General features: G+C 35.7%; 1 protein-coding gene across 9 annotated transcripts in view; it reads left to right on the top strand.

Moving 5' to 3' along the window:
• Positions 1 to 12,509, top strand: part of LOC116844788 (IQ motif and SEC7 domain-containing protein 2) — an 85,749-nt gene that overhangs the window by 25,222 nt on the left and 48,018 nt on the right. The window contains exon 1 of one of the 9 annotated variants that reach the window (XM_032816818.1): positions 7,832 to 8,457. The exons of 5 other annotated variants lie outside the window; for them this stretch is intronic. Coding sequence is in view for 1 of the 4 variants with exons in the window: in XM_032816822.1 (XP_032672713.1) it covers positions 8,417 to 8,457 (41 nt within the window). In the remaining 3 variants the exon portion in view is untranslated. 3 more of the 9 variants (XM_032816822.1, XM_032816819.1, XM_032816826.1) reach the window with 3 other exon arrangements.

The following is a 12,509-nucleotide window of genomic DNA, read 5'->3' on the forward strand; positions in this document are numbered from 1 at the left end:
TGTGTGTGTGTGTGTGTGTGTGTGTGTGTGTGTGTGTGTGTGTGTGTGTGTGTGTGTGTGTGACATGGTTGGTCAAGATTAGAAACTAAAAAATCGCGGTAAAATTCTTATTTAGGAGGGCAGGGGGGGGAGTGGAAGCATTTTCAATAACCGTTATTTTATATTGTAAAAATTATTATTTTGAGTAATCTTCAACAGGCTGGTCTTAGCTACCGCTCTTTGTTTATTAAACAATTATTAATAAAAAATGTTTCATAAATAGAATGTAATTTTTTGATATCGATTCAAAACATACTAATTAAAAGCCAAAACAGCCTATTTCGAGTTTTGACTATAATATATAGAACAGCTTTACGAAAAATATATATAAATATATATAATAATGAAAAAATATGTACATTATATATATATATATATATATATATATATATATAAAGAAATAATTTTAATGTAATTTTTACTACAAAATTTTCTGTGTAGGTTTACTCTTTAATTACCAGACAAAAGTTAATATAATTGTCCAGTAACTGCTTGAAAACTGAATGAGATTTCTATCTGAGGGACTCTAGGGACTTTTATTAAAATTTTATTCAGCATTTGTCTCTAATTATCTTGAGTAGAAGTATGTACTTAAATACAGTTTGTTTTACCAATATATTTTCCTGTCTCGAGAGGAATGACGTTGTAATTTGTCTCTACGCGCGTGCGATAGAAATATGACACGGAATGCGAAGAATGCGTATGGCATTCGTTTTCGCAGACCTCCGTGAAAATACGTTAACACGAGCGCGACAATGTGATATATCTCAGGTCCCCGATATCTTTCGCGAGAAGCCGTTCGCCGAAAGATAAATGGGCGATTTTCGAGCGAGTCTTACGAAGATTCATCACGAATTACGATCAGTGCACCTGCGGTATGAACGCGAGCATGATAATATCGCTATCGATACACCGTGGACTTTTGCATAAACCATTCATGGAGGCTTTCGGTTTGTGCAAGTAGGCGTCTCGTGAGGAGATAGTCGTACTTTCTACGCGGTTTCCACGAGAAACCGCGTATACTCCGTTCGATTAAGATAGACCGGCTCGTTAATTATACGCATTCTTTTTTTCTGTAGCTCGTTCTTGCTGTACGGACACGTACCTCGATATCTTAAGGTGGATTGCATTATGATTTAACGACATATTTCTGCCTACGTCTTTACGCACACGTGGGGAAACTTTGCATCAAGGGAATGGTTGATCAAAGCGAGTCTACGTGGGTCGGGCGTGAACCACAAATGGCCACGAGGATTTCCCGTCGATCTATATGAAATTAACCCCGAATATTAAAAAGACGAAATTTTTTTCTGTATATTCGTTTGCTTATTGTTTATTTACGAAAAAAAATGACCATTAGAATTTTCCTTTATCTCCTCTTAGTTAAAAACTTATACGAAATTTAATTTTTGGGGGCCTAACTTCACACTAGCCTCTTTCCTAGTGTTAAGAAATTTTTCTTTTTGCATCTGTTTTTTCATTAATGACCCGTTAAAATTCTTATTTTCCCTCCCTCTCCCTAAGGAGGAAAGGATCTTAATTACAAACATGCAATTTAATTGAAAAGAGTCAACTGTTTGCACTATTCTTTCCTTCAGTGTTAAATAACGAAATTTCGAAATTTTTCTTTATGCATTTGTATACTCGTTTGTTTATGAATGTTCCATTGGAATTTTTGTTTGCCCTCTAGTTAAAAAATTATTGATGATTTGCTCGATCTTAAAAAATTGAAAGTTTTCCGTTTTGCATTCGTTTACTTATTGTTTGTTTACAAATGCTCTGTTTAATGACTCGTTTAATGGCTCTTAAATTTCGAATTTTGGTTCATTCCCTCCTAATTAAAAAGTTATATGCAATTTAACTTAGAGGTCCATTTCACACACACTAACCTCTAATATTAAAAAAACCGAAATTTTGGAATTCTTCTTTATGCATTTGTTCGCTCATCGTTTGCTCACGCCCGGTTGGAATTTTTGTTTTTACTCTTTTTTAGTTAAAAAAATTATTGATAATTTAATTTTCTCGATGTTAAAAAATCGAAATTCCTAGTAGCCGCGTTCTCCGTCTAGCATCTCTCCCGCATCGTGCCCTAATTCGCTAATCTTTTATTAATATCTCGAATTTTCACATGGTTGCTTGAAAAATGATAAAGGAATTTTCGACTCAGTTAATCAATTAGTAATTATGCAGAATAGGTGCAATCTCACCGATTTCAACGAGCTTGAAATAGGTTGTTAAAATCATGATCTTGATTAATTTTCAAGAGGTTCCAACCTCATTGTTTATTAAAAAGTTATTAAGAAATTTGAAAATTCTGATTTAGCCTAATATAACTTAATGTAATTTTTTAACGATAATTTCTTGTATAAGTATTTTATAATGTTTAAATTTCTCACCTTATTAAATTGATGAGTCTATCAGATCTACTAAGATCTTGAAAATTTTTAACTAGCTTAATTCAAGCTAATGTAATTTTTTAAGACAATTTTTAATAAATAATTAAATTTTTAATTATTAAAGTAATTTGCGGATAGTCACTTACGATAATATATTAATGTTATCTAAGTAATAACTGAATATCTATTATTATAAAAAAGGTAGAGAACTTTTTTATTCAGTTTTACTTAATGGACAAACATACGACAGACTACAGCTCATTTACCATATCTCGCGTGATCATTCATAAATCTTCTTTAACCCTTCGTTGCACAAATTTTTCTAGCAAACCATTTTTGTTGAAACTCTATCCCTAGAGGTTTTTTGGGTCTTCATAGTTTCCTATTACGAATTTGATATCAGATATATATATATATATAGATTTAAAAAATTCAAAATAGACGGCGAATCTAAAATAACGGACTAGAAATTAAAATTTTTTCCAATTTCCATAATGTAAAAATAAATTATGGATATGTTATCTATATATGAATATTTTATTGCTTTAAATGTGTCTTTTATGGGGATAAACATATTATTAGCTATTTTAAAATTAAAAAAAAGTTGTCTGCAAGTGTATCCCATTTTTCAAATTCAACACGTAACATTTTTGATCCACCACTTTGAGTTTTGAATCTTTTATATTGGGTACACAATCAGTGACACGAAATCTTCTGGTGACATGAAAAAATACGATATTTATGGAACAATTGAAACTAGCAATGAATTTACAATTGGCGGCTCAAAAAACTTTTAGATCCTGATTTTTACAGAAATTTATTAATTTTTTTATATTTTGGCCCGCCATATTGGATCCGCCATTTTGAATTTCGAAAATCTAAATACGGATTTATAATCGGCGACCAAAAAAACACAAATATATACATTTTTCTGTACATGTTTATTGTAAAATTTTTTTAGAAACGATTTTTTAAGGAAAAAATATTTTTTGCATATTTTTGCATATTTTGTTTATAACAAATAATCAATGTAAAATAATAATTTTATTACTTGATGTATGCATAGAATAACATCCGAGAATTCCGTAAAGGCTTATTACATGACAAAAAACCTTTTACTTGAAATTTAAGAGCCATTAAACAATGGCGAAAAAGGTGATATATATATGCTGACATATGTTATGCAGCAAAGGATTAATTAATATCTCGATAATTATTGGAAAATAATCTAGAACTTTTATGTTCATCTTAATCCGTACTATGCCTCCACGAAAACTTTGAAAGCTGGTCTAGTACATCTTGTATATATGTGTATGCGTATATATATATGGTACGTATAACTTAATAGATAAAAATTTTTAATCTTTAATTCATTAATAACCGCACTAGTTTATACTATTTTCAAATTCCTATAATAAAAGTTGTTTCTGTGAAACCACTGTGGTTATTGGTTATTTAAATTGCGCATAAGTTTTTAATTAAGAGCTTGTAAACGGAATGTCTAACGAGAGCATTCGTGAGCGAGTGATGAACAAACGAATGCATATAGAAAAGTTTCATGTCTTTAATATTGGGGACTAATTTCACATAAGTTTAAGTCGTTATTGCCAAAATATCCATGCATCTGTAAACGTTCCTGCCTGTCGAACGGAAATAAATTCATATACTCGTCTTACCCTTATTTTGCGAGCAAAAAAGCAATCTCAGGGCAATAAATTGACGTCGCAATCAAGCACATCGTATATACGACACCTACTACACTTTGTTTCACGACGAACGCTGTAAATTTGTTTAAAGTCGGTACGAACGGAACCGTGGAAGTTTTCTCGTTGTCGGGAGGAAGGGTGTCAAGGCGGAGAAATAAAATCGCCAGTAACTCAGCGACCCGCTGGTGCTTCTAACGAAATCTCGACGACAAATCTCTCCCCGAGCTTCTCCACGGAATTCGCGCTGAGTGAAACTTGAACCGGCGCCAGTTCTCGGGTTGTACTCCTAGAAGCGACTTGATAAAATAATTAGGTTGTCGCGAAAAGGGCCAATGTCAATAATTAGCTTCTAGTCTCCTGTAGCGGCGCGTGCCTTTGCATTCCATTGTGCACAGACTTGGCCAATATAATCCCGCGATTGAAATCCGAGTCTCATGTAAGATTCCTCGGTAATCTCAGTAAGCTAACCGACGACAAAAGCTAATGTAATGATTGTCGTATATTTGTTATATATGATATCAATGTTTGCTAGTATCTAGATGAAACCATCTAGATCATCCTTCATATGTATGTATGATAAAGACGTATAACATCTTTATTTTTATCTTAGGTAAATTATGCTATCTTATTTTAAAAAAGATTTAAAATGATTTTATATACAATAGTATGATATCCAATAGATAAATTTGTTATCTAGAGTTTTTAACTATTGACATTTTGTACAAAGATCTTCTCTTTAAAAAAATAGATAATTTATATACCAAAAATATAATTTTATTTAAAAACAAGTCTATTTCTAGTAGTAACAGAGATGAGGATAAGAGATAAGGATTTCTTTCACGATATTATAAAAAATTAATATTTTTAATACAGCTAGTTATCAGCAGTAACATCGAGGTACTACCCTATTTAGTCGAAATCGAAGAAGTTGCATTTTATGATGAATTTTTCTGACATTTTTCAAACGAACAAACTTTTTTCAAACGTAATACATTACTACCTTCAGGCCTGTTCTACAATATGTCAAAGTCGGATGTCGGAACGCAGTCGATGGTCCAATGAAAGAATTTATTTTCGATAAACGAGTTCTTCTCACTGGACCATCGACTGCGTTTCGACTTCGACAACGTATTATAGAATCGGCTTTATCGACGCCAATAAAACGCCTATTCAGTACAGGACAACAAATATTTCTATATGTACCATATAGAAATCGTTTATTATATAATACTTTTAAAAAACTCATGTTTTTGAAAAATAAAAACTTATAAATAAAAGTATAAGTATACTGTTTATATATCCCTTTTATTATCTGCGCAATTGTTTTACATATTTGTGTAAATTATCTAAAAGAAATTTGAAGAACAATCTAGATGAATTGCAAGATAAGAGATTTCATCTTTTATCTTGATGCTTTAAACAATCACTATCTTATCCAAGATGGATTACAGATTTTTATCTCTATCTAGATAATTTTAAAAACATCTAAGCGCAACACTGCAGATGCAATCTATTAGACATTGCAAACACTTTAAAGTGCCTAAAGAAAAGCCATAATTGATCTATACGGTGCTCAAAGCATTTGCAGTGTTTAATGGATCGCATCCTGCATATGATCCATCATATAATAGCAGTGATACCGTGAGCAAAAGTCAACGTAATAAAAGCATGACGGTTCCACGAGTCGAACGCGCGGTTTCGGTTACTGTGTTTCGGTTACTATTGATTTTTTGCTGTTTGTGTTTCATCGACCCTACGCACCCTACGATTCCACCCCTCTGAATCATTCACCATTACTCCCACCCAATAGTGGCAGCAAGGCAATAGCAGCAGGAGCAGCCCTCCTTAATATCGACGCCGGCGGTCTCGCGTGGCGGCTGCTCCGTCACGTTTTGCTAATTTCGATCCAAATGACTCACGCCCGAACGACGACGAGGACGATGGGCGCGCTGTGTCGTTTACTACGTCCGACAATTAGACGGAATGTGTCTATTTCGCGTACGCGATACAGTCACGAGTCACGACGTGTCCACCTAAATCCTAAACCGGGTCGAGAGGGATTCGCGGGGATAAATCAGACCGATGTATCACCGGGCGTGTGCGGAGGTGGACACGGAATATTCAACGGTGATACGTCGTCGTATAGTTCTAGCGCGAAAAATAGAACGCGTCGTGCGGTGGCAAAATTTATTGTCGCCGATATCTGTCGCACTATCATTGACGTCTTTCTTCCTCTTTTCTCTCTTTCTCTCCCCCTCTCACTCCCTCACCCTCTCTCTTCACTTTCTTCCTTTATCTCTCTTTCTCTCCCCTGTTGTTTTTTTCGAGCCGCCCACATGCGCGTGTGACTTTATGGGAAATTAAAGGACTGAGTACGAGTGGTGTGTATAGAGTGGGAAGGCCGGGGAGTGGAGGGAAAGAACCGTGCACTTTTGCAATATCGATCGGTGTGGACTTTACGGCTCCGGCGAGGATATACACCCCATGTGGCCGCCATACGCCGTGGAATCGTCACTGCACGGCACGCACGGTGCGCTCGCAGATCCGCCGTTGATTACTCTACCGCCGGGTGTCGTAGATGTAATAGTTTGCTGACGAAGAAACGAGAATAGAGAGAGGTGCTGTGTTTCGCTTTGGGGAAAGTCTCGCTTCCGGAATCTTCGCTCGATAACGCCCGCCGAAGTTACGTCAACGGTGGGAGGAGTAGGAAATCTAGTGGGCGTAATTGACTGAAAATGTCATGCTTATCGCTATCAACTGCGAAATAAAGGTATCGAACAATCGCCGACTCGAATACATTTCGCGGAGTGATTGTGTTGGAAATGATACGCAATGAATACATATAATAATAACGCCCCTGGTAGAAATTCCATACAGTTTCGTATTTACATGCAGTTATTTAGCTGTTATTGGAGAGTTATGTTAGCTTTTACGTAGCAACTAAAGAGTAAAACTTTCCAATTTGTAAAATTGGTTCCCAATCAAAATGCTTTCCCTGCAGTCACAGCGCACAAAGGTTGCAGAAAATCTAATTCTATTTACCGAATGGAAACAGAACAGTAAATTAACTAAAAAAAAACAATAAATAAAGTAAAAAAAACTTTTCAATTGATTAATAATCAAGTCCGCTGCTTACAAAGCAAGTTTGTTCTAGTGATATTTCATTTTTTATGCATGCATTTTTAATTGAAAATTTTAATGCTAATGCGAGCCGTAGCACAGGAAATCTTTGGTGAGTAATATATATTTTCATGTTTCCCGCCCTTTACGTGACATCTTTCACAAACCACATGTGTTCTTTTGTTCATTCTTGTAATTGTATTATTTCATCTGATTCCGATACTGATTCATCACGACAGTTTTTGTGTCATTACTACCAAAATAGTCTGATACGTCCTCTCATAGCGATGAAATTCTGTATTATTAACATGTATCTCATTTGTCTTTTGCTCACTTTCATTTCTAACCTTGATTGTCGTCTCTGTTACAAGACTTATTGTTGTAAAATGTCTTAGTTCCTCTAATTTTCTTTTTCTTATTCTATTTTTTCTACATTTATTCATTGTTCACTCATTGTGCAATTTTAAATCCTTTTTTAACGATATACATAAATATTTTAAATTTATTTACAATAAACATGTAATATACTTGCACATTGTAGTTGAATTAATATTATTGAATTAATATTACTGAAATATACTATATCTTAAAAAGAATCGTTTGACATATTGTACAGTAAATTGCTTCAACCTTTGATGAATAAAACTCCGTCAAATTCTTGTTCAGTTTCTACGCGATATTTTTGCAACTAATGAGTATTCATTAATACTAGATAATAACTGGATGGATATCCGCGCAAACTGTATACATTTCTACCAGTGTTATGTTAAAAATTATGCGTAACGAATACGCGCGCAATAATTTGGATATAGTTTTTGCATGTAATTTGTAACGTCGATACGCAAACTGTGCGGCAGTTTTTCGTAGATCTTTATACGAGAAAAAACTAACAATTATGGTCTTAAACGATATCGTTGCATTTATACGATAAATATGATGTACTGATTTTAACGATAAGTCATGCCATACAAGTGATTCCCGCGTGCGAGAGATCGATCCGATACCCCTTTTTTCTTTCGTGTGCTGTGTCATAACGATACAAGAGATAAGATAATGGTCCGCAGTTTCGCTACGCGAAGTCGCTATTGTTCGCGAGCTTCGCTGCGAGCATCGCCGCGTAACACACGTGAGACGTCATTTTGTATTTGGTGTATAATGTGCTTTCTAAGTATGTGTTTTAGAAGAGCTCGTTACAGGTATAAACTTCTACATTTTTCACGAACGTTCGAGTGCATTTAGACACGCGCGATTGAATGTGAAAGTGAAATCGAGAGCATTCATGATTAAATACCTCTCTATCAGCAAATGCATCTCATTATTTGTGAGTGATGTAGGCAAAAACACGCATTAATGTAAGAACAATATGAGAGATACGGTACATGTTATTGCTGTAAAAACGTTTACCTTGCGCCGATAAAATTTGCCCGACGGCTCCCAGGGACACGTCGATGACGCACATCAGAGCTTATCGCACGTCATAAATTTGTGCAAATTGGCTCACCACAGGAAGTTAGTTTACGCGGACAGTTTAATAATTAGTGGTTTGCGTGGCATCTGCCGTTGCGCCACTATCTTCATGCAGTCGCGAAAACGTCTATTTGCCGTCTTAATTGCCGAGAATTAGCCTCAGCCGTAACTGTGTCAACTTAATTGCTCCGTACGCGTTAAAATCACGCGTGCGATCGTGACTCCCACTGCGACATCTTGCGCGCGCTATGTTGCTAATAACGCGGCGCGATTTTCCATCTAATTACCACGCCCGCGTAACAATCCGACGGGAAAAGTCCCGGAGATCCAACTTTGTAGATCTCTCGTTGGCGGATTCGAGCGTGCATCCTCTCCCCTCGACCGAACGCAACCTCGTGGAGCGAGAGAAAAAAACTGGAAAGTCGCTATTAACGGCGAACTTTCCTCGTTATTTTTGCCAAGTAAAAATCGACTTTAAATTGGCCAGGGGAATCCGTCATTAAAACATAATGTGCTGGAAGTGGGACAGGACGTAATAATACGCATCTGTGAAGTTACTCGATTCCGGGCGCGGAGATCCTCGCGGCGACGACAGCGACGAACGGCGCGAGCGCGCCTTAAAGGTACGACTATAAGTGATCGCATCGGTGAATGGTACGCTCAGACTAGGTCAGTCTATAACTATCGCACTATTATAGACAAGGTCGTTTCCCCCCCTCTTCTCCTACTCCACTAGCCCGTTCCACGAATGCACGGCAATGCACCATAATATGCATTATTGTACAGTTTAATGTAGCGGCAAACGCAGATGAAACGAGCGAGACAGAGCTTTCGAAAAATCGACGCTCTATAACTGAATCGCGGTAGGCATGCGGACGCCACCGAGAACAACCGTGTCGTGAAAACGGTTCGCGTCAAAGGATACTAGAATTACTGGAAATACCAGATTACTTTATATTGTCGAGGCGAATATCATACGAGTGAACCGAATCAAGAGATCGACAACCAAATTAGCTCCTTACGACTCCCAAAGAAACTTGCAGAACTCTATCAGAAGGGACTGCTGAATCAGTAATCCATCGTCATGCTGGAAAATTTCTGCATCAGACAAACGCGCGTAAAATTAATTACTAGGCGTGTCCGGAAATTAAAGATATAAAGTCCTTGAAAATGTAAAAAAATATTTATTTACAAAACTTTCACTGAAAATTACACACATGTAGGGAAGATCGGGGTTATATGGCTTTAAGGTTATGTTGCTTATGTGCTTTTTCTTAGTATTTATCTTGAGAGGAATAGTAGTTACAAAATCGCGAAATGATCCTTTTAAAACATAAATACTTTTCCCTGAGTTTTATTAAAATTGGAATAATATTACAGTTAAGAAATAGAAAAAATTGATTTAAATAGCAAAGTCAATTTTTGAGTCTTTTGAAAAGAATTTTGCTCATTTTGGGCCGTCCGCGTCCAGTCATCAATTATATATAATTTTTTGTAGATAATAATGATAGTATTAAAAAAAATAATTTTAGATCCTCAAACACCCGCCAAAAGTAGTTCTCACCTCCTAATGATATTATGTTATTTATTTGATGGCTCATCATCAGAGCTGTTTAATATAACAAATATGTCATTGCTATGCTCAGAAGGTTTATCTATATATCATTAAAAAGGTATTTAGATACCAAATTATTGACATAATATGGGCACAGCCACTTACAGTATGAGCATTCTTACATAGACAATAATATTCTTTAATAGAGTCTTTTCCTTTAACATTATGTTTTGCTACAATGTAGAGAAAAAAAGAAATCTTTAGGAAAAATCATTAGTTAAGGCTCTGCTATTTCTCGAGCGGTCATATTGATTTGATGACGTCAGAAGCGAGAAATGACATACCGAAAGTTCCTTGCGTTTTATTGCTTTATTTTTTATTTTTGCCTGAAGAACCAAATATTTTCCTAATCCTGAAACCTGTAAAAAGTACCTCAAACTTAGATATCTGGCTGACATATCACGTAGAATTGTAAAATAATTCTTGAAATAATGCTACATTTTTCGACTGTCACGGTGGTTTGTGACAGCTGATATCAGTATGTATGAACATATTTAATTTCTTGATTTTCACAATGTATCACTGAGTTTGCTGCACATTTTACAGTTATAAGGATCACGATAATATACACACTTCACTGAAAAGACTTCAAACACTTCAAAAAACACTTCACGGAGAAACTGAAAAATAATGCGATAAAACGCAAGTAACTTTCCGAGGTGTCAAGCGAGATCTAGCTTGAGCCTGGCCCAGTGTCAGCCAATCAGCTACGCTGATACAGTTATTTCGTGTTCTCGACACTGCTAGACGCCACCGTCAATTCATACTTTCTGCGGCGAGATAACAGAGCCTTAATTGAAAGCGCAAAAATATCATATAAAGATAAATAATAAACGTATATAGGCGGATGAAGTGAAGTTGGCTCATAATTAAAGGTCGGCAAGAGGGCTGTCGAGACCTCTCACGGAGACTCTAAAACTATTAAGGATACATATTTTATACGTGGTCTTTTTACATTGCGTTACTGGGCAACTGGATCCTGTACCAGAACAAGATGGCTATGTTGCTATATGTTTGGTTATTACAAAACAAAATATACGATTAACGGAGTCGTAGCAGATATTAATACATAAAAGAAAGTTACCTTTATCATATTTATATAGTCAGTCACAATTAGTTAGTTAACTGAGAAGTTGTGACTCCCTAATTCTAAAATATGGAGCATCTAGCTTTGGTCTCCCCTATATATCTTTATTTTTCACATAGTCTTCGTCAATGTCGACAAATTTATTAAGTGTGGGAACCAGTTTCCGTATCCTCGAGTCATAGAAGACTTCCGTCAGTACTTTGAATCACGTTATGACATCCTCTTTCACCTCACTGTCGTCGTTGCACTATTTTCCAGTCAGATATCTCCTTAAGTGAAGAAGTAAGTGAAAATCGCTGAATACGAGACTCGGACTCTATGTGTGTATATGTAGCGAAAGATTCAAAACATCCCATTTGAAATTGTTTAGCAGCACAGTGATGACATGCGCAATGTGATGCCGTATATTATTGTGAAGTAGGCAGACACCATAAACAGCAGTATCCAATTGAAAATGAAACAGTCGCTAGCTTTCTAGAAGCTGATTATGGTCCATTTGGAGTTTAGAAGGAATCCATAATCAACTCCTAGTAAACTACACGACCACATCATTTTCAAATGAATAGTTTGTCTGTGAACTTTCGCCTTTTGCGTCACTTTGTACGTTCAGAAAACATATTACAGAATAAACTTAGTATCTGACGAGATTTTGGATAGCTGCCGTCATTCTAAACACTCGTCACTCACTACTAGTTCGATCAAAATCTACTTTTAAATTGCTTTACTCTATTGTTAACTCCACTGCTAGACAAAAACTAGTTTAGCCACCATTAACATAAAAGATTTCCCTATCGGCCTAGATACAATGTATCTTTAGTTTCCGGATACGCTTTATATTAATTTTTATGTGGCACACATGTGTTAGGCACCTTAATCTGGCACAATGGGGTCGTTTTCGTGTTTGCTTATTTCCATTCCGTGCTAGTAGAAATAAAAAATATTCAATATATTTTCAAGTAGAATAAAATTATATGTACAGAAATGATCGCAAATATTTTTTTGAGTATTTTATTTTATTGCAAATATAAAGAAAAATGCGATGGAAACGTGAACTTACATAAAAATTTGTAACTTTTCTA

Source organism: Odontomachus brunneus, unplaced genomic scaffold (genome assembly GCF_010583005.1).
Source record: "Odontomachus brunneus isolate Ranch 3 - 2012 unplaced genomic scaffold, Obru_v1 Obru_scaffold_046, whole genome shotgun sequence".
Lineage (NCBI taxonomy): Eukaryota > Metazoa > Arthropoda > Insecta > Hymenoptera > Formicidae > Odontomachus > Odontomachus brunneus.